Source organism: Eleginops maclovinus, chromosome 2, assembly GCF_036324505.1.
Source record: "Eleginops maclovinus isolate JMC-PN-2008 ecotype Puerto Natales chromosome 2, JC_Emac_rtc_rv5, whole genome shotgun sequence".
Taxonomy (NCBI): domain Eukaryota; kingdom Metazoa; phylum Chordata; class Actinopteri; order Perciformes; family Eleginopidae; genus Eleginops; species Eleginops maclovinus.
In genome coordinates this window covers 27,358,359-27,385,684 of record NC_086350.1, presented here as the reverse complement: position 1 = coordinate 27,385,684, position 27,326 = coordinate 27,358,359, and the positions used below count along the sequence as shown (strand labels likewise).

The 27,326-nt window shown below is 42.6% G+C and overlaps 1 protein-coding gene across 1 annotated transcript; it reads left to right on the top strand.

Annotated features, from left to right (window-relative positions):
• The first annotated feature begins 71 nt into the window (after nt 1-71).
• On the top strand, nt 72-25,882 carry LOC134873927 (BTB/POZ domain-containing protein 10-like). Its single transcript, XM_063897850.1, has 8 exons — nt 72-248; nt 10,119-10,378; nt 14,392-14,713; nt 15,414-15,516; nt 19,417-19,537; nt 21,608-21,805; nt 22,799-22,909; nt 24,781-25,882. Exons 2-8 carry the CDS (start codon nt 10,180-10,182, stop codon nt 25,224-25,226), a joined length of 1,500 nt encoding a protein of 499 aa, XP_063753920.1. The 5' UTR covers nt 72-248; nt 10,119-10,179; the 3' UTR covers nt 25,227-25,882.
• The last annotated feature ends 1,444 nt before the right edge of the window (nt 25,883-27,326 follow it).

Here is a 27,326-nt window from a genome sequence, read left to right as displayed (position 1 = left end):
GCGCGCTTGTGGCACGCGCTGGGTTTATCCCTTGTGTGTGCGCTTGTCTCGCGATATGTTTCACGCGAACTCCGTTTGTCCGAACCAAAACAAAGATTCTCCACTCCAGCTAAGTGAACGAGTACATCTAAACCGGCTGCTTTCTACCACAACTCTCCTCTTTCTTTTCTCACATGAAGCAAGGTGACTGCCCAGCGTATAAATCTAGCAGTCGGTCAAAACACTGAATCGGAATGTGACGCAAGGAGGTAAAGAAATGTTGTTTTAAAGTGTTTTTAGAGCCACCTAGCTAGCGGGTGCTGTTTAGCTAGCGGTTACCACTATCTACCAGGCTAACCAACGTGTCTAAAATCCTCCTTGCCGTTTAAGAAACAAAGTATCTGATTTGCACGATGTCAACTGACGTATGGCTTTCTACTTCGTTGGTAAGATGCATAGACAATCACATTTTCAAAGCTCGAATGGCAGGGTTGATTTTTCATTCGGTAACAACATCTGTTTCCTTTAGTGATGTGTTCAATTTACATCACTAACACTGACATGTGGCAAGAGCAGTTTAAGTGAATATGGCCTGACTCAGCCATAGTGGTGTTATGGATAGCACAGGGAAACACCTCTGTTGTTTGACTTAATGATGATGAAAAGCTCTTTGCTGCAGTAAAACGTATTTCCCAGTTTACCATTGGACCCCTACGTTTACTTATTTACAGTGGTGTAAAGTAACTAAGTACCTTTATTCAAGAACTGCACTTAGGTACAATTTTGAGATACTTGTACTTTACTTGAGTATTTAATTTATTTGTATTACTTTGTACTTTTACTGCACTACAATTCAGAGGTAAATATTGCGTTTACTCATAATACACTTATTTAATACATTAACCTACTTATCATATTTGGAATACTTATTTGAAATGTAATCAACTCTTAATAATACTATATAAATACCTGGAGTAAATTCAGCAGCTACCCTACAGTATACAAACAGAGTATTCCTACACTCTGGTACTTCTACGTTTACTCAAGTACAAGATCTGAGTACTTCTACGTTTACTCAAGTACAAGACCTGAGTACTTCTACTTTTACTCAAGTACAAGACCTGAGTACTTCTACGTTTACTCAAGTACAAGATCTGAATACTTCTACTTTTACTCAAGTACAAGATCTGAGTACTTCTACTTTTACTCAAGTACAAGATCTGAGTACTTCTACTTTTACTCAAGTACAAGATCTGAGTACTTCTACTTTAACTCAAGTACAAGATCTGAGTACTTCTACTTTTACTCAAGTACAAGATCTGAGTACTTCTACTTTTACTCAAGTACAAGATCTGAGTACTTCTACTTTTACTCAAGTACAAGATCTGAGTACTTCTACTTTAACTCAAGTACAAGATCTGAGTACTTCTACTTTTACTCAAGTACAAGATCTGAGTACTTTTCCCCACCTCTGTTTAATGCATTGAACTTGCCTGAACTTACAAGTTCATCCTTTTTGTATCTATATTCAAATTGATTGTACAAGATAACAAGTATATTATTGTCGTTTCCTCAAAATAGACGTTCTCAACGTCAGAAATGTTTCTGGTGGGTAACTGGATGGATGGATGGATGGATGGATGGAGGGAGAGAGGGAGAGAGGGAGAGAGAGAGAGAGAGGTTAGTTAGTTAGTTAGTTAGTTAGTAAGTAGGGATGCACCGATACATCGGGGAGACATCGGCATCGGCCGATGTTAGTCCTATTTACCACCATCGGCACATCGGTAAAATAAGGTGACGTCACTGATGGCAGTCACCAATGTTATGTTTTGCTACGTGACCGGGAGAAGTCGCGTTAGCGTTGTTGTTTTTAAATCTGACGGACCAAATCTGAAGTCAGGTCATCATTTTGAAGGCTTAGAACAGTGACTGTAGGTCTGCCGTAACTTTAAAGTCATTCGGGGGGGGGGCGTCGTCTCCTCTCCTCTCCTCTCCTCTCCTCTCCTCTCCTCTCCTCTGCTCTCCTCTGTGAGGAGCTGCTGCTGCACGCTGCGCATGCTGCAGGACTTCTGCCCCGTGTACCGGGTGTCTGGAGGATCGGTAAATTAAATCCATTCTTCAGTGTTCTTGGGAGGCCGTCGTTTATATTTGTGATTTTGTTATACTTGCTGCTACTCCCGTTAACTTCCAGAAACTTACTACGGCTCGCTCAACCTCTCTCGCGCGCTTACACATGCACACACGTATCCCCCACTCTCTGTCTTAAAGGGATAGACTGCCTTAGTCTGCATTGCGCTACCATTACAGGTTACATAGTAAAACATCGGCAAAATTGTTATTCCTAACATCGGTATCGGTATCGGTATCGGCATCGGCCGACATTTTTGCAATCGGTGCATCCCTAATAAATAGAATTACTTTATTGATCCCATTTTGGGAACATTTTCGTTGCAGCAGCATAAAAACAAGTCAATGTAAGTACAAAAAAATAAAATCCTTATCCTTGATGGATAATATGGTCTGGGGGCTAGTGTTATACATATGCTCTAGTCTAAGATCAAGCTGTGAGGTCTCTGCTGGCAGAGGATAGGCGGCTAAATTAGGCAAACTAAAATTAGTATGTGATAACATGATTTAAATGAATATTTTGTATATGGTGATAAAGGTGGTGATTACAAGAAGTACACCTGAGATAACGAGTATCTTATGGCATTTGTTTAGATATTTCTAAATAATTGTATTGTATTTACATGTTTGTATTTTAGTCTTATCGGGAAATGATGGCATGTTTTTATTTATTTGCCTTTTATTTATTTTAGTTAAGCTTCATTTCATGATGAGTTGTAAACATGTGGGAGAATAGGTTTTTTAAAGAATATCCAATCGGCCATGGGCCCCGTTAACTGTGGAGTTGTTTTTTTAAACCGTGGATGAAAGTTTAAATTAATTTAAGATTCAAAGGTTTATTGTCATAACATAAACACAACTAGGCCCATTGTAATTATGTAATATCTGAAAACTTAAAAATCGCAAGTGCCTCAACAGTGCAATCTTGGATAAATGCAGACCTAAGTATTATAAATAGAGGTATATAAGTGATTTTATACAAATCTAACTTGTTGGATGGAATTTCGTCTTGTCCTCTTTGATCTTGATGCAAGGCAAAGAGATGAGGCCTGTATTTTTCTTCGAGTTTTTTATCCTCAATATTTTCTATGTCTTTTTTAGTTTTCCTGTGCCTGTATAATATTCTAAATATCAGTATTTTTATATAATAGCCTACATTAATAATTTTCCGTTGTTTTTAGTCAAGAAGGAAAACTCGATTCATTGAGTGCCTGTTTTATGCTGCTTTCACTTGATGCTGGAAATATTGTAATTGTGTGCTCTGTTTGATTCCGGGGTATGTGGCAAGATAAAAAAGGAACATAATAGGATATGTCCCTTACAAACTAAATTCGATTTATGACTTGGTTTGTTTTGCATGATTTTCGTTGCGAATACAAATCGCCTGATTTTGAAGGGATTTTTCTTGTATGATTTTGGTTCAGACATAATGCACATCTTTTAAAACATTATTTTGTATGATGTTTCATTGGGGGTCTTGTGAGTAATGGTACTAAGCCACCATGCTATTGATGATAGATTAGGACCTGTTTCGGATCAACGTCAATGATATGCGTTACTAGCTAATGAAGAACTCAGTAGTGGGAGTTTACAAGCAGCCCCTGAACGCAGCACCGCTCTGATTCAGTCAGTACGCAGCCATTCACAGTTTCAGGTCCTCCGGTGACTGAGTGATAGCCGGTGCGTGTCTTCATCGCCCTTTAGACACATCTGAAGCTTTGGGTCTAAGCGGTGGATTTCAGCAGCGAGTTTGAATCACGGTTGTGTGTGTGAAACGATGCTGATGAACTTGGAAAGTAATGTGCGAGGATGCTGAAGCTGCCGGGAAGCCCGCTTTGTTCGGAGCAGCGCAGGGCTTCTGTGCCGCGGTCCTCCCGCAGATCATCCCCTGCTGCTTTGTCTTCAGCCGGCCCTCTCTCACCGAGCGGTACGTACATGGCCGCACAGTACCGGGCTTTAGCTCCGTCATTGTGGGACTTGAAAAGCCAGTACCCGGCTTTTCTCTCTTTGTGTGATATACTGTGATTATAACAGCGACCTAGGAAGAACATCGTTGTCTCACCCTTGATGGGACACTCTGGTACTCATTCGAGTCTTATGATATTTTATGGCAGTCTTTTATGTTCCATGAAATTAGAAATTGCCATGAATATTTGATATTCCAAAGGATAGACCTCATATCAGTGTCTTGCGTTTTTTTTTTTAATCCTTTCCCTGTTAAAATCCAATGTTCAGCATCCTTGTGATGGATTTCATCCCAGACTGCTGAGAGCAGCTCCTCTGCCCTTGCCCGTCAGTGTGTCGGTGTCAGCAGCCCCTAAATAATAGATGGGACCCTCACCCCTCGGGGCTCTCACCTCATGCTTTTAATAGACTGCTATGCAGCATCCATCTTTCTCTAACTTATTGTGACTTGGATGTGTTTGTTAACTTGACTTGTATTTAACACGGCACACATGCATCCAGGGCTTTTGTGAGCACCATGTGAACCTATTCAGCAAAAGGAATAGTGAAATCAGGGGGCTGGTGCCCGGGAACAGGAAATTGCACAAGTGAAATATTAGCCCCCATCTAGTTCTTTGTGGCTGTGTGAAATCTTGGCTGCTGGAGATTTGCATCGCCATGTGAAAGATGAGAGTGTCTGCTGCCCTGAGTGAAATATTGCCTCCTCAGTTCCTTTGTTCCCCCAGCCGCTGCTCTGGACACTGGCTGCCTGCCTGTTTTGCTGCAAGACACACTTTTTTTTCCTGCTAAGGGTTAATATCCCATTTGAGATAAAAACACAGCATACTGATCAGTTATTTCCAAGCCAGATCACTTAACTGTAGCTGTATTTTGTAGGAGACTTACTTGTTTGTCATTCATGTCTCATTATTGATGTTCTCTAAGTCAGATGTTCTGTTGTATACCTTCCTGTGAACAGCCTTGGAACCTTGATTCTTTTCAGTGACATTGTCAGAGTCTTTGAATCTGTCATGTTATAAACATGAAACTGCTTCTATTTACTCTTTGATTTCTAAAAAATGTTACCCTTTGGGTAAATACAAAAAAAAAGGATTATTAAAATGATCATCTGAGTATTTGACATGATCTTTTCCAAACAAATACTATTTTTTGTTAAGTCAAGTAAACTATTAATCAGCCAGGATATCTCTGCAGTTTTTCATTGCTTCATTCAACTGCTGTTTTAATACATATGTAAACTTTAACACATATAGTGTTTCCTGCCATTTGAATATTGCATATTGTGATTTAGATACTATTTTGATTATTGTGCTGCCCTATAAAGGGGTGCAGGGATGACGTATTTCTGTAGGGCGACCCGGAAGTAAGCTACATGTGTTCCCTCGATAAAAGAGCAATGTGATTTCTCCATAGGATTCTGGAATATTGTAAAAAATAAGATCTGTGGAAAACAAACCTGTTTGATAAATGCACGTTTGGTTATGCTATAAAGGAACTACAGAGGACAACAGCAGGGTCGCACGACTTCAACGTCACGCCAACTTAAGATCCTTCCAACTGACTTTTGCGCGCTTGCATATTTTAACACATATTTAACAAACCAACTTAGTGGGAGAGTTTACGTGTTTGGTGAATGGCGTACAGCTTCTGTAGTCCTATTCAGCCACTTGTTAACAACCATCATTTTTCAGACACGGAAACTCTTCAAAAATCTCCAGTGGGGGGGGGGGGGGGGGGGGGGTCACTGCTGATGTATTTAATGTCGTAGAACAAAACGTGATCCGTCTCCTAAATTTGTCTCAACCACAGACCTTATTTCCAGCTATTTTCCAAAATCCTACGGAGAAATCCCACTGACTCTGAGACGAGGGAACCGGAAGTGGTAAAATGCTAACTCACTTCGGGTTTTAGGACTCGCTCCTGCACCACTTTATTTTTTACAACATAAAAGTGTTAGCCACCACAATTTCAATAGGACGCCTTACAGGAGAACTGGTTAATGTTGTACGTTGAGTGTAGCCCGGGCGTTGGGGGAAATGAAGATAACGTGCAGTCATCAAACTGTGCTTTGTTTATCATTCAGTGTCCTTTCACTGGTCCTGCTACTTCCTGGTCTGCTCTGTCTGGGTCTACACATCCAATCAGACCCCCCATCAGTCCTCTGTTCTGCACATTCAGATGTCCCCTCGTGTCCCAGAGACTTCTCACTACCAGCGTATTAAATGGGCAAGGTGCACAGAAACAAAACATACATTCATATTCAATTATCACCCCCTGCTTTCAGAATTGAAACACGCTTTGATTGATTGTGTGTCTAAAGTTTATACAAAACCTCTAATCCTCATCTGTCTCAGTGAGGTCAGGGCTTTGTGGAAAGTGCTTTATTTATAAAGAAATCTGTTTTTTTACGTCACTAACTCCATTTTTTAAAAAAAGAATAAAAAACAAACCTCTTCCTTTCTGTCCCTCCAGCCCTCCTTGCTCCCATTTTCCATCTCTCTGGTTCCACAGCCTACAGTAGATAATCATCATCATATTTCATAGCAGCTCTTCTCTCTTCATCACTGAGACCTGGATGTGTCTCTGGTCTATAAACTCAGTCTGTAGGGCAGACAGCTACGCTATCGCAGTGAAAGTTAAATGGATGCATTTATTAATACAATGCCAGGTATGTCATTTGTCATAATACAGCAGAAAAACCTTATTATGAGAAATGGTTTCGTATCATCCTCCACCTTCCTCTTATATCAATAATCTGGTGAAATGTTTAGAATCTGGTCAGTGACCTTGTCTTTAAAACGTCCTGTTGAGGTGTTGTTATCAGGGTTTCACTACTAACACAAACACTATTGATAAATGTATAGTGCAATACTAATGCCGCTGTGATTCCCATATTAAGTCAGATAAATCCTAAATACACTGATCCCAATTTCGTGCTCTAAATCAAGCAATTTGTGTAAATCAGGAAACTTATCTTTGTAGCACCCTACCTCAGGTGTGACCACCAGCTGATGCGGGTTGATATTTTTTAGCCAAATGTGCCATTCACCAGTCCAGAACATAACAACCGATGCTTTAACAGCTGTGCAACTACTAGCACACACAAGCACTTCTCTTGAGTCGTCATATATTTCCCTAATGTTTAAAAACTTTAAGATGAGAGGCCTCGAGATAGGAGGGGTCTTCGGTCTGCCAACCAGGGATTCTGTGAGCTCGCTCGATTACCAACCAAGTACTTCTGGTATCCACTTCTCAAAAAAGGGTTCCACGTCTCTACCCTCTGCGTTTTCTGGGAGACCGACAACACGTAGACCTCCATTTGACCTCATATGTTGATTCTCAAAATTGCTACTTTCTCGGTGAGTGCTGTGACCCCCTTCTCCATCCCATCCACGTTAGCTTCAGTCTCACCGATGCGATCCTCGGCCTGTGTTAGATTGCAGCCATAACCTCGTCATTACAGGTGGGAACGTCTGCTCTTAGGGAGTGGATTGCTTCTAATATTTTGCCGTTAGATTCAGCTTGGGCTGAGCTAGCTTGTGACTCGCAATGGCTCCACCCTCATCGGTATTAGCCGCGTCCATCTTTAGCTTAGCTTGCCTGGTTGTTGGTGGAGTCCTTCGTACTCTGGAATAATCACGCTTCAACTTAAGGTATTTTTGTTGGCATCTCAGATATTCATTGCCCTATGTCTCCAACTGTGGGTTTTTATGATTCCCTAACTCAGTGGTTCCCAAACCTTTTCAGTCAGGCCCCCCTTAGGTAATTGGAAATTTTTTCGAGACCCCCCTAACCAAGTTCTGACTTGTACGTCATTATGCCGAACACGTAAACACTGCCGCTATGTTTGACTGATACTGCTGATTGAAACAGCCATGACTTCTAGTTAAACTCAGTGTGGCTAAAAGGAAAATATGTGTTAAAATATGCAAGCGCGCAAAAGTCAGTTGAAAGGATTTTAAGTTGGCGTGACGTTGAAGTCGTGCGACCCTGCTGTACTTGTCTGTAGTGCCTTTATAGCATAACGTTAACATTTTGTTTCTGGCGATTAGATTTATGATTCGAAAATGATAAAAGTAGTGTAGAGGTGGAGATCATCCGGCTGAACCAAATGTGCATTTATCAAATTTATTGTTTACAATATTCCAAAACCCTATGGAGAAATCGCATTGCTTTTTTGTTGACAGAACCCATGCGCAGCTTACTCTTGGTTGGCCTACAAAAATACGTCATCCCTGCACCACTCTATTAGGTAAAAGGATGGAATTGGTCGGAGAGTCGGGGATTGCAACCTGTTCAACCGTCGGCCATTACCATTACTCAGACATCATATATTTAGTTTACTTTTTAATTTTGCATATTTTGACTTGTCCATTTTGAACTGCAATATGTGACTGTCAAACTCAGTAATATTACACACTGGTTTTTGAGCCTTTTTATTCTAAATACTAACATTAAAAATGCCAAATCATCCCTTTTTGAGTTGATGATCATTGATCCTGAGCACTAATGCCTGCTGAGAGGGTGTGTTTAAGTCCTCTCTGGAATGGACAAAGATATTAAGAACTCTCTCCGGGCTGCTTGTCTAAACTACAGTAAACTCTGCAGGAAGCATTGCTTGCTTTAAGGCGGAGTGTTTATTAAATCCTAGTCCAGAATCTGTGGATCAGCAGCTTGTGGAGTGATTAAACACAGGAGGACATTTCTGTGTGTTGTCCTGTACCTAAGTGACTTCCGCATACTCCCGATTGTTTCACTTGAATACACACTCTAATGGATGTTGGGGTGGTGTGTGTCGCTGAAGGCGGAGGTTAGTGGTTTTGTGCGGTCCCTGTTCCTGCAGCATTCTGCTCCTGTGAGGTCTTAATGGAGACTTTACACTGCGGTCCACAGCTCACAAGTCTAAAAACAAACCCTTTACCCCAAGCCATCAGAACTGTGTGAGTGTGAGGCTTACTACATTTCATTGTGCAATCCTGTATTGCATAATGATGATGATAAATCTTTGGATCGTTGAATGAGTGTGTCTACGGAGGGTCAAATCCGTGCGTAGAGTTTACTCAGTGTTGCATGAAAGACTGCATCAGAGTCTGAGGTGTCTGATGATTCGTTGTGTCATTCCCCTTGGACGAGAAGTTGGGACCATCAAACTTTTATGGCTAACCCCTGGCAGTTCAGAATTACATTTTGAAAGTTTTGAAACTGCCTCGTCCACCCCCTCAGCAGTAGCAGCAGCAGCAGTATGTATTTTCAACATTCAGCTGCACTAAAGAAGAAAGAAGAAGAAGATATACTTTATTTTTCCCCTACAGGGAAAACATTTCCCCCACCCTGTAGTGTTTACACACAGGGAGGATACATGCACAGATGATATACATGCACAAACACAACCACACACATGCAGGAGAGGTAGCAGAGCAGGGAGGCTGCAAGGTACCCGGCGCCAGCGAGCAGTTTCAGGGTTTGGTGCCTTGCTCAAGGGCACCTCGACAGTGGCTCAGGAGGAGAGCTGGCACCTCTCCAGCTACCAGCTCACTCCATTTTTTTTTGGTCCAGTCGGTCTACCGGCGCAAGCCCTTACATACTTAGCCACTGCCGCCCTAGAAAGGGGTGGGCAGTCACTATATCTGAGCAGACATGGAGGAGGAGAGTGACGTTGCTAATTCCAGATTAGGAAGAGCTCCTTTTCTTTGTTTTCTTTTTGAGAGGAAGCATATCCTGCAGGAAAAGTCAAGAATTGTTGTTCTTTGTAATTTCAAAAACACATTTGTGTCATTTTTATTATGCTATATTGGGCTGAGTTATGTCAGATAGCTTCTAAACCATTTAGAACAAAAACTTTTTGGAGTCCGCAATGTAGTCTGTATTTTACAACAGTTTAAAAGGGATTAATGTGGGGATGGTCATGTTCCCCTGGGTCATCTTACAAAAACTCATAGTCAGACAAAATGACATTCTTGCTTCATTAAATCCCTTTGATGTCCAATTCAAAAAAAGTATTTAAATGATCTGAAATGAGTCTCTCTGTGCTCTTCTCCCCCCCTCAGTGAGCGGCAGTGTGGTTTGTCAGTGTTGGACTGCAACCGCCAGCAGCAGCAGCTCGGCACCATGAGTCTGTACCGGGCAGGCTCCAGTGGCTGGGCAGTCGGTGGGGCTGTCGGCGGGGCGAGAGAAAAAGGAGGAGCAGATCATCACAGAGAGCAGCAGCGGCGTTCCAGTGACCGCTCACGGGACTCCTCCCATGAGAGAGGAGAGAGCCAGCTGACGCCCTGCATCAGGAACCTCACCTCCCCCACCCGGCAGCACGGTGAGGAGGAACAAGGAGGATTATTATTTTGTGGTCCAGTTGCCAGCATCATGGACCCGGAAATGTTGAGTACCACAAAGTTAGAAATGTATAGTACGGTCTCCTCTTAACTTGCATTCCTGCGTCCCTCACTTGCGTTTTTTCCTTGCGCATTAGTCCCTTTCACCAGGGATGCAGGGAGAGACGCAAGGAAACCACGCAAAGAGAGAGGAAGCAAGGGAATTAGTTTTAAGAGCAATGGGACGTCCTTTCCTCGGAGTGTCACATGACTCGACGTCCGTTTGTGATGATGCCGGTACAGCTCGATCGTCTGACAGCAGCCTGCTCCGTCCCCGTTTTATTCACACACACAAACACCCCCCCACCTGACGAGAATTGGAGATCATGAAAAATGTTTCCAATAAATGAATAATCAGATTTTTTCCACTTTGTTGTTCAGATATGATACATTAATTGAAACAAAACACTAAAACTGAGGTATGATTCCCTTGAGTTTAATGTCTTCACTCCGCTGTTAAACTGCTCTCAGATTAAGAAGCATCAGATCAGCGCATGCGCTGCAGCGTCCAATCAGTGAGCGATACACAGTAAGGGGGCGGGCGAGTGGCTGAGGATTTCAACGGAGGATGGTCTGGTAGTTCCTTGGTTATCGCTCCTCGCTCCTCGCTCCTCCGGCACAAATAAGCTCCATGGGACACTCCACACAAATCAACTTCCGGTGAGACCGAGGAGCGAGGAAATGACAAATAAGAGAAGTGAGAAGTACCTATAGAAACTGCTGGATGCTAACTTGCATGTGGGAAAATAGCACAATTAGCATCAGTTGCGTTGATTAGCATTATAGCCTACATGAACAATAATTAAAAATGGCTTGAACGATTTGGACAATTTTGGAGTGGTTTTGAAGGTTATTGGGGATGCTAGATCAATTGTGACATTTTCAGGATCATTTTCAGAAATGACTACCATGACTACTGCAACCATTGGATATACAGAGCACAAGATAAAAATGATGACCTCTACTGTATAAAAAAAAAACAAGCAATGTGTCCAATCCAAATAATCGAGAGTCCCCTAATACTTCAAAGTCGACCCAAAAGGTATCAAAATCATCCCACAGAGAGTACAAATATGGCCATTTTCTGTTTAAAACTGCCATTATTGATCATGAAAATGTCAGCAATGGACTCAGCAACCTCAATAAACCCTGGTCAGCGGTCCTAGAAAATCTTCCTGTTCGTCATGAGCTGTTGTATCTAAAATGTTTCTGGCACACTGATCTTTGTGAGTGCTTCTCCAGAGGGGTCATCACTGATTAATCGTGCTTATGGAAACATTTCTGAGACTTTCAGGAAAACAAATGGCAGTTTCAATAAAACCCAAAACCAATCCAAACGTGTCCAAATCTGCCAAGTCATCTTACAATTTTCAAATAAGCAATAATGGTATTTAATACTTATTAACACAACTTGTGCTAATAGAGTGGTGCAGGGATGACGTATTTTTGGGTTCCCTTGACAACAAAGCAATGTGATTTCTCCATAGGATTCTGGAATATTGTAAAAAATAAGATCTGTGGAAAACAAACCTGTTTGATAAATGCACGTTTATTTCAGCCGGATGATCTCCACATGTCTGCCCTACTTTTATCATTTCAAATCATAAATCTAATCGCCGGAAGCAAAATGCTAACGTTATGCTATAAAGGAACTACAGAGGAGTACAGCAGGGCCGCACGACTTCAACGTCACGCCAACTTAAGATCCTTTCAAGTGACTTTCGCACGCTTTTACAAAACTTTTCCTTTTAGCCACACTATATTTAACTAGAATTCATGGCTGTTTCAATCAGCAGTCTGATATCGTCTTACAAAGATGAGCTAACAAACTTAGTGGGAGAGTTTACGTGCTCGGTGTAATGACGTACAGCGTCCTCGACAGCTTCTGTAGTCCTATTCAGCCACTTGTTAACAACCACCGTTTTTCAGACACGGAAACTCTTCAAAAGTCACCAATGGGGGGCGGGGGTCACTGCTTATGTACAGACGTGGACAAAATTGTGGGTACCCTTCCATTAAAGAAAGAAAAACCCACAATGGTCACTGAAAGAACTTGAAACTGACAAAAGTAATAATAAATAAAAATGTATTGAAAAATAACGAATGAAATTCAGACATTGCTTTTGAATTGTGGTTCAACAGAATCATTTTAAAAACTAAATACTGAAACTGGCCTGGACAAACATGATGGTACCCTTAAGTTAATATTTTGTTGCACAACCTTTTGAGTCAATCACTGCAAGCGATTTTTGTAACTCTCAATGAGACTTCTGCACCTGTCGACAGGTATTTTGACCCACTCCTCATTAACAAACTGCTCCAGCTGTCTCAGGTTTGAAGGGTGCCTTCTCCAGACTGCATGTTTCAGCTCCTTCCACAGATGTTCAATAGGGTTTGAATCAGGGCTCATAGAAGGCCACTTCAGAATAGTGCAAGGTTTTGTTCTGAGCCATTCTTGGGTGTTTTTAGCTGTGTGTTTTGGGTCATTATCCTGTTAGAGGACCCATGACCTGTGACTAAGACCAAGCTTTCTGACACTGGGCAGCACATCTCACTCCAGAATGCCTTGATAGTCTTGAGATTTCATGATACCCTGCACAGATTCAACACACCCTGTGCCAGATGCAGCAAAGCAGCCCCAGAACATAACCGAGCCTCCTCCATGTTTCACAGTAGTGTTCTTTTCTTTGTGTGCTTCATTTTTGCGTCTGTAAACATAGAGCTGGGTGACTTGCCAAAAAGTTCCAGTTTTGTCTCATCTGTCCAAAGGACATTCTCCCAGAAGCTTTGAGGCTTATCAACGTGCATTGTGGCAAATTCCAATCTCGCTTTTTTATGATTTGCTTTCAACAGTGTTGTTCCCCTCGGTCGTCTTTCATTAAGTCCACTTTGGCTCAAACAGCTGGATGGTGCGATCTGACACTGATGTACCTTGACCTTGGAGTTCACCTCTAATCTCTTTGGAAGTTGTTCAGGGTTCTTTGGTTGCCATTAGTATTATCCGTATTTTGTCATCAATGTTCCTCTTGCGGCCACGTCCAGGGAGGTTGGCTACAGTCCCATGGACCTTAAACTTCTGAATAATATGTGCAACTGTAGTAACAGGAGCATCAAGCTGCTTGGAAATGGTCTTATAGCCTTTACCTTTAACATGTTTGTCTATAATTGTCTTTCTAATATCCTGAGACAACTCTCTCCTTAGCTTTCTGTGCTCCATGTTCAGTGTGGTACACACCATGATCCTAAACAGCACAGTGACTACTGTTCACCCTTTAAATAGGCAGACTCACTGATTACAAGTCTGAAGACACCTGTGATGAAATACTGGAAATACAGGACACAGCTTAGACCTCACATTGTACCGGCATCATGACATTGTGACCTTACATGACCTCAAATTATTGTCAGTCTTTTCAAGGGGTACCATCATTGTTGTCCAGGCCAGTTTCATTATTCTGTTTTTTAAAATGATTCTGTTGAACCACAATTCAAAAGCAGTCTGATTTCCTTCGTTATTTTCAACAATTTTTATTTATTATTACTTTTGTCAGTTTCAAGTTATTTCAGTGACCATTGTGGGTTTTTCTTTCTTTAACGGAAGGGTACCAACAATTTTGTCCACATCTGTATTTAATGTTGTAGAACAAAAGGTGATCCATCTCTTAAATTTGTGTAAACCACAGACCTTATTTCGAGCTATTTTCAGAAATCCTAAGGAGAAATCCCACAGACTCTGAGACGAGGGAACCGGAAGTGGTAAAATGCTAACTCACTTCCGGGTTTTAGGACTCGTTCCTGCACCACTCTATTGCCCAACATTTGAAAGTTAGCATCCGGCAGTGTGTGGAGACCCGTACTATACATTTCTATCATTATACGTTGGGGTACTCAACATTTCCTGGACTTGATCTTAATCTGATTCTCTGGTACTCATGTGTCCTCCTGTCTCCCACAGACCGTGAACGTGGCGACGGAGGCTCGTCCTCCAGATCCTCCAGTCCACGCGCCCCCAGGGTTTCCGTTCCCTATTCCCACATCGGAGGGCCCATAATCGGGGGACACATACCTCGCGTCCTGGGCCCTCCTGGAGCAGACCACCACTTTAAGGCGCTGGGCTCGGGGCCCTGCGATATGATTTATGTGTATGACCTCAGCAGTAAGGAGGGGCACCGCAGCGCGCTGAGGCTGGCCGAGAGAGTCACTCTCATCGTGGATAACACCAGATTCGTGGTGGACCCCGCCATCTTCACCGCTCAACCAAACACCATGCTGGGCAGGTGAGGACGGACAGAGAGACACAATAACTTTTAGGTTCAAGGGTTTTTATCACCAGATGCTCAGTATCTACAGTGTAGTTATGGCAATCATAATCTTAGATCCCGACTCCTCCAACAATGCAGCATATGAAATATAAGACAATAATAAAATAAAGATAATAAACTAAAACTAAAAATAGTAGTAGTAGTTTAAAATAGTGCAGGTATTATGCTACACCCTTCTAAAAGTAGTGCAGATGAAGTACATACAAAATAAATAAACACAATAAGCAAAATATGCATGCAAGGATCGGGAAATGCATAGAGATACAGTCTCTAATGAGCTAAACAGAACGTTTAGTATACCTGTCCCCCGTATACTAACTAAAACCAGGAAAATGGAGCACATCACTCCAATTTTAGCTGTTCTTACACTGGCTACCGATAAAGCACATCATTGATTTTAAAATACATGTTTTAACTTAAAAGGAGTTAAATGGTCAGGCACCTTCGTACCTAAAAGATCCTTTAATCCACTGTGCTCTCATTCTAAAATGTGGACTTCCAGATGGAGAGAAAGTAATGAGATGCAACACCTTCCATGTCTTGGAATTCTTTACCTCCGCTGATGACAGGGTCAAACTGATCCCTGGTCTGCTCAGCTTTCATTTGAGTTTTGTAGAAGTTAAAGGAACACCTGATTTATTTTGTTTGTTTTCAGGATGTTTGGTTCTGGTCGGGACAACCATTTCACGCGACCGAATGAGAAAGGAGAGTTCGAGGTGGCCGACGGCATCAGCTCCACCGTCTTCAGAGCCATTCTGGTGAGGAGAGTCTTTTCTTCAGCTATAGTACCCCGTCTGTTAATACCAACTGCAGTACCATGTTACAAATGTGAAATTTCAAATAGTCTGTTCATAATTCCTATGAACACCTTAAGGCAATTTTAATTTAGTCTCTTTGGGAAATAGTTGTTAACGTGTTTCAAGAAACAATCACTTTTCTATTTGCTTAACGTATCACCTGGAACAAATCCAATCTAATCTGACAGCGCAACAATCTAACCAAACTACCTGTGTGTAAACATTTTTAAATGTTGACAACGTGTGACAGAGAGATATAGATTCAGGCTTTAGTGGTGGTGTTGTGTTGAGTAGCTATCTCAGACAGGGGGGTCATGTGATCGTTTCATACCTGTGTCTGTCCTCCATTCTAATAAACCCTTCTCCTAATATTTGTAGTGGTGCGTTAAGTGGAACCCCCCTTCTGTGGTAATAATAATAATAATGCATTTTATTTGTAAAGGCGCCTTTCAAGGCTCTCAAGGTCACCGTGAAGTTACACAAAAAACTAAACAGTAACATAACAAAAGCACAAAAACAAGACAATATAATCGATAAAAAACAGAAGATGTGTGATGTGATCAGGGTGGATAAGCCAGTTTGAAGAGATATGTTTTGAGACGCGATTTGCGGAGCTTCAGAATCAGAATCATCCCACAGAGGGGGAATTTTCATTTGTACAGCAGAAAGAGCCAAAGACAGCTGTATGTTACACCAAGATACTACAATATATACAGGAAGCACACAATTTACAAAATACACAAAAATAGACCTCAGAAACAATTCTGAGTATAGCAGCCAGATATGTATTGCACAGTTATTAAAACAACAGGGGGTGTTATAGTCAGTGTTGTAATATGTGGGGGGTCTACCGGGGGCCATGATGGTTATAGAGTCTGACCGCTGCAGGAAGGAAGGACCTGCAGTATCTCTCCGTGAGACACCGCGGGTGCAGCAGCCTGTCGCTGAAGGAGCTGCACAGTGCAGACAGGGTGTCCTGGAGGGGGTGGGACACATTGTCCAGCAGGGAGGACAGCTTGGCTGCCATTCTCCTGTCTCCCATCATCTCCATCGCTGGCCTTCCTTATCAGTCTGTTCAGTCTCTTCCTGTCAGCAGCTGAGATGCTGCAGCCCCAGCAGACCACACTATAGAAGATGGCTGATGCCACCCCAGAGTCAAAGAAGGTCTGAAGGAGTGCCCCCTGCACCCCAAAAGACCCCAGTCTCCTCAGCAGAAAGAGTCTGCTCTGTCCCTTCTTGTAGAGAGCAGCAGAGTTATCGGACCAGTCCAGTTTGTTGTTCAGATGAACACCCAGGTATTTATAGGATTTCACAATTTCTATGTCCAATCCCTGGATGTTCACTGGTGGTGGGGGGGGGTATCCACCACCAGCTCCTTGGTGGTCTTCCCTGCGTTGAGCTGGAGGTGGTTCCTCTGGCAACGGAGTGTATGTGAATAGAGTCTTTCTGAGGCTACCTGAGGGGGAAGTGTATTGTGTCTTTTGGTATTGTTCTTAAAAGGTGAGACAGCAATTGTAGATAGTAATACATTCCAAGATCTGTTGCAATAATTAATGAAGTGGTATTCTCCAGAGATATGAGGGCGCACAGAGAAGAGATGAGAATAGACCCTTACTGGTCCCTTAGAGGGGACATTTACATTCTGCATCTGACCCATCCTAGTGTTGGGAGCAGTGGGCTGCCATATGTACGGCGCCCGGGGAGCAGTGTAAGGAACCGTGCCTTGCTCAGGGACACCCCGGTAGCTCTTGGTCTTCTGGGGACATGAACCGATGACCTTCTGGACCTTCAGAGTCCCTTTAGTCGCTGCTCTGGAGCTTTCCAGCATATCGTGTATCAAGTGCTTTGGAAAATCCTCCACAATATAAAAGCTTGTTGGAACGGATCGAGAGTGGTTTCTAAACTGACCCTTAAATATTGTTTCCAAGGTCAGGAGTAGACTTTGACCTTCACGTTATTTATGAGTTCAAGACAGAGAACATTAGACATATGACTGTAGTTATAGTATTACATTACAGATGCTGCTATTATTATGCTTACTTAAAGATGCACCTTTCTTTCCGATACTCTAAGGCTGAAATAGGAGCAGCCAGTTGATGATTGTGCAGGGAGATGCAGTAGCATGTGCTGTTAATGGGAAAAGAAAAAGAGGTATGGACAATCATGAGGGGCTTGTAGAGGTACTACATCTGACTTTTTTACAGTTCTAATAAATCCTCTTCTCTATCATCCCAGCATCTACTGAATCAGAATCAGAATGTCTTTATTTGTTCCGCAACGGGGAAATGTACATTATTACAACAGCTGAGGTATATTGCAGATAAATTAAAGAGAATACACTTTGATTAAAAAATAACTAAGTATGCACACAGTAAAAAAAGCAATAGCGGATAAGAACACAATGGTAAAAAGAAGTTAGCTGATGTTGACTAATTGTGAATTGCACCAGGGTATATTGCACAAAGTGTTCAGCAGTCTACCAGGGGCCCTGATGGTTGTGCAGTCTGACCGCTGCAGGGGGGAAGGACCTGCGGTACTGTAGGCACAGGTTATTTCTGGAGGTAAGTAGACTAGTGTCTGACAAAATACAGTCTCCTCATTATTTGGTCAGCGGTCCTACAGTACTAATAGAAAATGTTCCTGTTCATTATGAGCTGTTGTATCTCAAATGTTTATGGCACACTGATCTTTGTGAGTGCATCTCCAGAGGGGTCATCACTGATTCATCTGGTTTTATGGAACCATTTCTGACACTTTCAGGATCAAAAATGGCAGTTTTAACTAGAAAGTGGTCATATGTCTACTGTGGGCTGATTCTCAATGAAAATGATTAACTCTACTGATGACAAGTTTTTAAGATAAGAAATCTGTCCTATCCCAATGATCCAGCGTCCCCTAAATCTTCCAAATCATCTGAAAATCAAGCAAAATCAGCCCACAGAGATTACAAATATTGGCATTTTCTGATGAAAGACACAAAACAATTACTCAGCAAATTGGAGGTGAGACAAAACATAGCTTAAAATTCTCATTTGAACCCGCACTCAACAAGGGATAAATTACTTTTACGCTTCACCTGGAGATCATTCACACCCACTGAAACCTGTTAAACTCACAATGCCTCATCAGGAAGTACAGCTTCAAATAGAAGTTGGCAAATATCAATGAATTCTACTCTTACTATATTTAGAAAAGGGAGAAAAGGGAAAATGGTCAAAATCGGCCAAGCCATTTGTAACTGTTTTCCTCATGGCTACAATGGTATTTAAAGCTGATTAAAACAACTTATGCTAATTGCCCAACATATGCAAGTTAGCATTCGGCAGTTTCTATGTGCTGCGGACCCCTTTGATACATTTCTAACTCTATTAAACTTTGGGATCTCACCTCTCCAGGTTCACAGCAGGACTGTATGAGCTGACTAATAGAATATGGAAACTAGAAAGGGATGGAAGCTCTGGACAGGAAGTGAGAGGTGCCCACTCTCCTCGTTGTGAGGCACAGCACATCCTCTCCTTGGAGACAGTGTCATGTGACACAGGGGGGGTCATGTGACATGGGGGGGTGACGTTGTTAGCTCTGCTTTCATCACCCTCCGCTCTCCAGCCCTCCCCCTTCTCCTCTCAGTCTCTCTCCCGCCTGTGACGTCTCTGCTCTTTTACTTTCATCACAACTCCCTCTCCACCCCCCCTCCCTTATCCATCTCTCTCCCTCTCTCTCTGACTGAGGCAGCATCAATAATGGAGTCTTGTTTTTTCTTCCTCGCTCGTGTGTGCGCATGACTGCCTGCCGTTGTGTGTTTGTTTTTTGTGTGTGTGTCTGTCTGTGTGTGTGTGTGTGCGCGCTGCTGAAAAATGGCAGGATTACTACAAGTCGGGGATAATCCGCTGCCCTGACGGCGTTTCCATTCCTGAGCTGAGGGAGGCATGTGACTACCTCTGCATCGCCTTCAACTACAGCACCATCAAGTGCAGAGACCTCAGTGAGTACTCAAACTGTTACTGTGTGTGTGTGTGTGTGTGTGTGTGTGTGTGTGTGTGTGTGTGTGTGTGTGTGTGTGTGTGTGTGTGTGTGTGTGTGTGTGTGTGTGTGTGTGTGTGTGTGTGTGTGTGTGTGTGTGTGTGTGTGTGTGTGTGTGTGTGCATTCACTCTGGTGAGGGTCCTCTGCTTTATTGCTGTAGAGCACACAGACTGTGCTCTCATTCTAAAATGTGGACTTCAGTGTTGATGTGTGTAGCCTCTGATCATTACTGGATGCTAAATCTTGCTGATTAGACATAAACACAACATTTACTGTATGCAGCTGTCATGGTCAGAGCTTAAAGTAAGCATACACTCCATTATCGTGTTGAATACATCATTACATCACACACTGAGAGGCTAATGTAGCTGTTAGTCTGCAGCAGGAACACACACCACTATATGCTGCTATATCTGTGTGTTTTCTGATAATTATGTAATTGTTTGTTCAAGTTGTTTGTGAGTGTGTGGGAGGAGCTGTGTGTGTGTGTGTGTGTGTGTGTGTGTGTGTGTGTGTGTGTGTGTGTGTGTGGCTCTAAGTAGGTCATGATTAGCTGTGAGATGTAATGCCGGTTATGCAGGCCTTCATTGTTGCACCAACAGGAGCAGGATTTACAGGTTCTGTGTCATTAGTTACTGCTCTTTTCTGGTTAAATGCTTAATTAGCTATGACTGTTTTTACACATTTACTGTTATTATGTGTCAGCCGCTCTATAAAAGTAATATTTAGGTCGTAGCTGGTGCAGTACTGCCTGAAAAGGATCCACTGTAGCACCAGAAGTTTCCAGAAATAGCCCTCAGATCTCTGAGCACTGTAGATATGATACATTTACTTCCAGAACCTTCCATTATTACTCAATAATCAATCTTGATAATAATACAGCGCTATTATAATTGTATTGATCCTCCTTTTGTATTTGGAGTTGTCGGTATTCATTTATGAGCAGTAGAAGAATCCCTGTGGATTTCTGCATGTGAAATAAGTTTGCGTTTAAATGTCAAACATGTCAAATATATTTCCTCTCTCGAAACACTTTTCAAAGCTGATTTTCTGTAAATAACGCAGAATATTATACATCCATTTAACTTCTTCTTGCATTTTTGGATACATTTGTTACTTGTTGATCAGTGGAAAAGTAACTATGGCTAGATGACTGTAGATTACTTACTTCAGAATTGTGTTAATATAATTGTCATTCATATAAACACATGTTAATTCTAAGCCGAAATAAATACAGGAAACACACTCATCTCAACCACTTTTGGGTTTGCAGCTAACACACAGTAATAAAAGATTCATATCTGCACTCCAAGATGTCGGTGCTGCTCATAATGGACTTCAGTTTCAGGTTGATTTTGAAGGAAGTCAAAAGAACAGCCGTGATTTATTTTCACTTGCAGTTTCAGTGTCAAAGGTTTTTTTATTAGAATCAGGTTTTTGAACATGTAGGTTTAAATGTAAATAATTTTGTGTAATGGTGCATACCTGAACAGTCAAAAGAATGATGTTGTTTTTAAAAAAAGGAAAGAAAATGATGAATATATACAGCCGCGGAAGAAATGAAGAGACCACTTCAGCATTATCAGTTTCTCTGGTTTATTATTTATAGTCTTTGAGTTGAATTTTAAATTTATTTCTTTATTGTGTTCTATAAACTACTGACAACATTTCTCTGTGTTGGAATTCAACAGACACTGGAATGACTGCCATACATGTAGAGATACAGATTTAAGAAACAATTGGAGTGGTCTCTTCATTTGTTCCTGAGCTGTATGCTGTATATATAGAAGTACTTTAAGAAAATACAAAAACCTATTTTCTGAAATAAGAAAAATGTAAAGAAGAAGAGTCAGGACCATACGAATATATCGATTGAATCTGAAAAATGAAATAGGCTTAGTTCATCAGAATTGAAGTGGAACTGTAGATTTGTAGCTTTTGGAGGACAGGCGAATGTCCAGCACGGTACAGCCCCCCTCCCCATCCTCTGTCTCTTCTCATCTGGACGTTGTCTCCCCACCCCTCCCCCAGGCGCCCTGATGCACGAGCTGTCTAACGACGGGGCCCGGCATCAGTTTGAGTGTTACCTGGAGGAGATGGTGCTGCCGCTGATGGTGGCCAGTGCTCAGAGCGGGGAGAGAGAGTGTCACGTGGTGGTGCTGACGGACGACGACGTGGTGGACTGGGACGAAGAGTACCCCCCCCAGATGGGAGAGGAGTACTCCCAGAGTAAGAGACTGTCACTGATCCCCAGAACTGTTTATACTCCAATGAACCCACAGGGTTTCTGTTAGCAGCTTCTTGTGGGAACACAGGCTAAGGCAGCCTTCTACACACACAGCGAGCGCTACAGACGCATGCTGACAACAAGAAGTGTACACTACAAATACGTCTTTAAATCTCAGTTATTTTGTTTTTGAAAATATATTAAAAAAAGAAATAATTCCAATTAATAAAGGAAATGGGTGCTGTAAAAAATTGTGGGTACCTTTTTGGATTATTATTTGACAATAATTATGACTAAGGTCCAGACCCAGATGATATCCTTTTTTTATAGGGCTTTAATGAGTGAGCTAAATATAACTCCATTCTGAAATACTTATTCTGAAGTAACTCAATGCCTTCTAAAGGATCCAGCTTCATGCATCCTCTCAGAGGCTGTCAAAGGATTTCTGTTCCCTTCCACCAGCCAGGAGAAGACTACAACAACTTCCATCCCACTGTTTCCACTGACACACACGCTGTCAGAAATAAAGAGAACTGGGACATTTGAAGTAAAACATATCTTGAAAGATATTGGAAGGACTGACATGTCACTGCAGACTTTGTTGTTCAAAAGGACAAAAATACAACCTTCCTGTAAACAACACGAACACAAAAGAAAAGGTCAGAGGAATGAGAAAGAAAAGCTTTAAATAACTAAAGCCTTGAATTATTTTGTGCTTTCCAGGAAACATCAACAAAATCTAGGATTAAATTCAAAGGTCAGTCCTTGAAAGGATGATATTCTGGCAAGGCGCTGAGCTGAAGCATGCCATTATATCATCATTTATCTGTTGAATTACTACAAACTTTATGGGTCTGTCTCTAAACTACCACTGGGTCTGAGGGCTACAGACAGGCCTTGGAAGATGGGACATATTTAAAGACTATGAAAGCATTTGTGTGTGGTTTGATAACAATAATACAGATGTCCAACTTCTAATACAGTTTTCCTCACAGTCATCTACAGCACCAAGCTGTACCGCTTCTTCAAGTACATTGAGAACAGAGATGTGGCCAAGTCCGTGCTGAAGGACCGAGGCCTGAAGAAGATCCGGCTGGGGATAGAAGGTACCAGGTCCTTGAATTATCACACTCGTACACTGCTGCAGATGCATGTACTCATTGCCTGATTCTAACATTTAAAGTCAGGAGATCTGAAGAATCTTCTGTCCGATCTTCATTCTGACAGTAGTCTGATTTTCAGTCAGGAATCAGTTTCCAGAAGTTTCCCCAGGACTTTTATTAAATATTATTTGGCATCACAGCATGTCCTAACTCTGAGGATGATGTCACCACAGAGTTAAAGTCTTAATGGCTGAACCCGAGGCAAGAGTTTCCACAAAAACACCAATAAAACACTCTTTCATAACATGTTTAAATGAAATGCTCAGCTGAAAGCTAAATATAGTGAAAGGAACTCTTTACACAGAGTATGAGCCACCTCCTGAAGGCCTTAAAGGGCCCACGTATACAGCCCCAGAAAAAATGAAGAGACCGCTTCAGCATTATCATTTTCTCTGGTTTTATCATTTAGCTGATGGCTTCAGTGTGTCGTGCTCTTTTATTCCGAATGAAGATCTATTTAAGGAAGTCAAACAACTTCTCTCGTTCAAGGTGTTTATTTAAAAGGCAGTGAAATAACACGTAACTCAGCTGAGGGAGGTAAAGCTTCCACAAATCACAGGCTGCAAGCAATTAACTGTAGTTAATGTACCAGTTTCACATCAGAACCCCGAACCTTGTTCACGATTCACTTTTATACTTCTGTCAGATTGTTGTGAGTCTTTCCGTATTGGCCTACAGCTAGGTGGGAGTCTAATACTCATTGGTTTCTAGTTGGTGCACGGGCATGTCCATGCCCCTTGGCAACAGGATCCATCCAATCAGCATCCGTCGCTCAAGTTGTTGTATTGTTTTTTCCAATAGTTATTTGTTAGAATCTTGAGCTGAACTGTGTGTGTGCGTGACCTGTACTCTACTGACTCCTTAACTTCACACACACTTCTAGTTTAGCTAAATGCTCTGTTCAATGTCTGTTCTATCCTCATATATCCTTAGCCTGGTAATACCAGCCTGTTTGACTTCGATTCTCTCCGGCGTACAGTGTGGAACAGCGTCATTGGATTTGGATTACTGTAATGGGTGGAAACTTGTCTGAAGTTTAAAGTCATTGGAGTTCCCTTAACCAATCACTAACGTTTGGTAATGACATATGTTATGCGCCGAAGGGCAGGCTCTGACCTGACGCTTCCTAGTTCCGCTTTCACAGTAGTAAACAAATCGCTACCTGCGAGCTCACCTGTCAAAATGGCGGTCAACGACATGTGTCGATGTTGTCAATGTAACCTAAGGATTCAGGGGACAATTCGTAACTCGAAACAATTATTTGGAAAAAAGGAAGAATTCCTTCAAGAGTTGAAACAACCGAGCGGATAGCTAGTAGTGTCTCTTCCTCCGTCGCCATTGTTGACCTACAGACTACAATTCAAACTCGGCACCAACTTTGACGTAATCACTTTCAACCCCACCCCCTGTTCGCTGATTGGACCGATGGGATTCTGAGTTCTAGTAATCGTACGTAATGAGTTCTTGCCCAGTCTCACGTACAGGAGCAAAATGAAATTGGGCGGAAGTACGTAGGCTGGTATAGCCAGGCTAATATATCCTCATCTGAAGCAGGAACTTTGAGCTCTTGAAACGTTCTCTTACTGTTACAGGTGCATAGACTCTTTCCTTATGAGCAGCACATTATAACATGGATTATACTTTTAGCAGTAAGCAGATTAAATTTAAAATCTCAACAAGTTCCATAGTTACTATACTGACATGAGAGGGTATCATTCTTCTGATCTGATTGAACAGGAAGCAAACGTTTTTGTGGCGCAGAATAAAACCATGTTTATCCCCGAATGTAATTCTGAACGTTCTGGTTCCTGCAGGCTATCCGACCTACAAAGAGAAGGTGAAGCGGCGTCCCGGAGGTCGCCCAGAGGTCATCTACAACTACGTCCAGCGGCCCTTCATCCGCATGTCCTGGGAGAAGGAGGAGGGCAAGAGCCGCCACGTGGACTTCCAGTGCGTTAAGTCCAAGTCCTCCACCAACCTGGCAGCCGCCGCCGCTGACATCCCCCAGGACCAGCTGGTGGTCCTGCACCCCCCGGGGCCGCAGGTGGACGAACTGGACACTCTGCCGCAGCCGCCTGGCGACCCCCATCAGCTGGTGCTGGCACAGGGGCCGGACAACAGCCCTCAGCTCGCACAAGGCCCCCTCCAGCAGGCTCAGGACCCCCACAGCCTGTCCCTCAGCCAGCCGCACAGCAGCAGCTTCTCTCAGGACACATACCGCTACGAGCCGGACCCCGACACCCCCTCCCCTTCTGCATGAGGTCACACTGACAGCAACAAGTGCTTCCACACACACACACACACACACACACACACACACACACGCACACACACCAGAACTAGACCTCTCTGATGATTGTAAGACTACAGTCCCTGCAGCAGCCAATAAGCACACAGTTTACCCCCCCATGCCTCAGTTAAAGAGCTTCTGTACACTTGTTGCTTTCAGTGTGAACCCCCCCCCCTCCACTCCACTCCTGAGTGGCACACACCACTTTGCCTTCTTCAGCACTCAGCTGCAGCCTCTCTCAGGCACCGGGGAGGAGACGAGTCCAGCAGCCATGATGGGTGAAGCCCTTCAGCACCCCCCTGTCACTCTCATTCATTCATCTGACCAAAAGACAGTGTGTGTGTGTGTGTGTGTGTGTGTGTGTGTGTGTGTGTGTGTGTGTGTGTGTGTGTGTGTGTGTGTGTGTGTGTGTGTGTGTGTGTGTGTGTGTGTGTGTGTGTGTGTGTGTGTGTGTGTGTGTGTGTGATGAAAGTGTTATTGTTTTTCACTAACTGTAGTCTGTGGCGGACGTCCTCAGTCTGCGTCCACAGTGTCCACTCTGCACAGGTCTGTCTCCTCAGTGAGCACACAGGATGTCAGAGGAGAGGTTCAACACAATGTTTTTATAATAAAGGTTATTCACAACCCGTCTCGTATGACCCACTTCTTTATCAGATTTTGTTTTGAAAGCTAAAGGTTGGAGGTAAAGAGGCCCTATTCTTGTTTTTGGGTTTCCCTTTTCTGTAGTGTGTTATGTAGGTTTTTGGCAATTGTTTCAACCCATTGTAGCCAATCGGCTTAGAGGGCAGGAAATCTCTAAGCGGTCACAACATAGCCAGCCAGCTAACCAATCAGAGCAGACTGGGCTCTGGTTTCAGACAGAGGGTGAAAAGAGGTGCTGCAGCACAGGCAGTATGAGAAACATAAAGAGCTTTATAAGATTAAAGCATGGAGACATGTCCCAGGAGAGACACTACATACTGATATACACCTGAACATCAGCAGGAGAGGACTCTTTAAAGTAGAGACACTACATACTGATATACACCTGAACATCAGCAGGAGAGGACTCTTTAAAGTAGAGACACTACATACTGATATACACCTGAACATCAGCAGGAGAGGACTCTTTAAAGTAGAGACACTACATACTGATATACACCTGAACATCAGCAGGAGAGGACTCTTTAAAGTAGAGACACTACATACTGATATACACCTGAACATCAGCAGGAGAGGACTCTTTAAAGTAGAGACACTACATACTGATATACACCTGAACATCAGCAGGAGAGGACTCTTTAAAGTAGAGACACTACATACTGATATACACCTGAACATCAGCAGGAGAGGACTCTTTAAAGTAGAGACACTACATACTGATATACACCTGAACATCAGCAGGAGAGGACTCTTTAAAGTAGAGACACTACATACTGATATACACCTGAACATCAGCAGGAGAGGACTCTTTAACGTAGAGACACTACATACTGATATACACCTGAACATCAGCAGGAGAGGACTCTTTAAAGTAGAGACACTACATACTGATATACACCTGAACATCAGCAGGAGAGGACTCTTTAAAGTAGAGACTTTACATACTGATATACACCTGAACATCAGCAGGAGAGGACTCTTTAACGTAGAGACACTACATACTGATATACACCTGAACATCAGCAGGAGAGGACTCTTTAAAGTAGAGACACTACATACTGATATACACCTGAACATCAGCAGGAGAGGACTCTTTAAAGTAGAGACAATACATACTGATATACACCTGAACATCAGCAGGAGAGGACTCTTTAAAGTAGAGACACTACATACTGATATACACCTGAACATCAGCAGGAGAGGACTCTTTAAAGTAGAGACACTACATACTGATATACACCTGAACATCAGCAGGAGAGGACTCTTTAAAGTAGAGACACTACATACTGATATACACCTGAACATCAGCAGGAGAGGACTCTTTAAAGTAGAGACACTACATACTGATATACACCTGAACATCAGCAGGAGAGGACTCTTTAAAGTAGAGACACTACATACTGATATACACCTGAACATCAGCAGGAG

Bases quoted from the DNA above. Each gene is read 5' to 3' on its own strand.
- LOC134873927 (XM_063897850.1), top strand. From the start codon at position 10,180: ATGAGTCTGTACCGGGCAGGCTCCAGTGGCTGGGCAGTCGGTGGGGCT. The intron at 15,517-19,416 runs GTGAGGAGAGTC...GAAAAATGGCAG, and splicing joins CCGTCTTCAGAGCCATTCTG to GATTACTACAAGTCGGGGAT. The intron at 19,538-21,607 runs GTGAGTACTCAA...CCCCTCCCCCAG, and splicing joins CATCAAGTGCAGAGACCTCA to GCGCCCTGATGCACGAGCTG.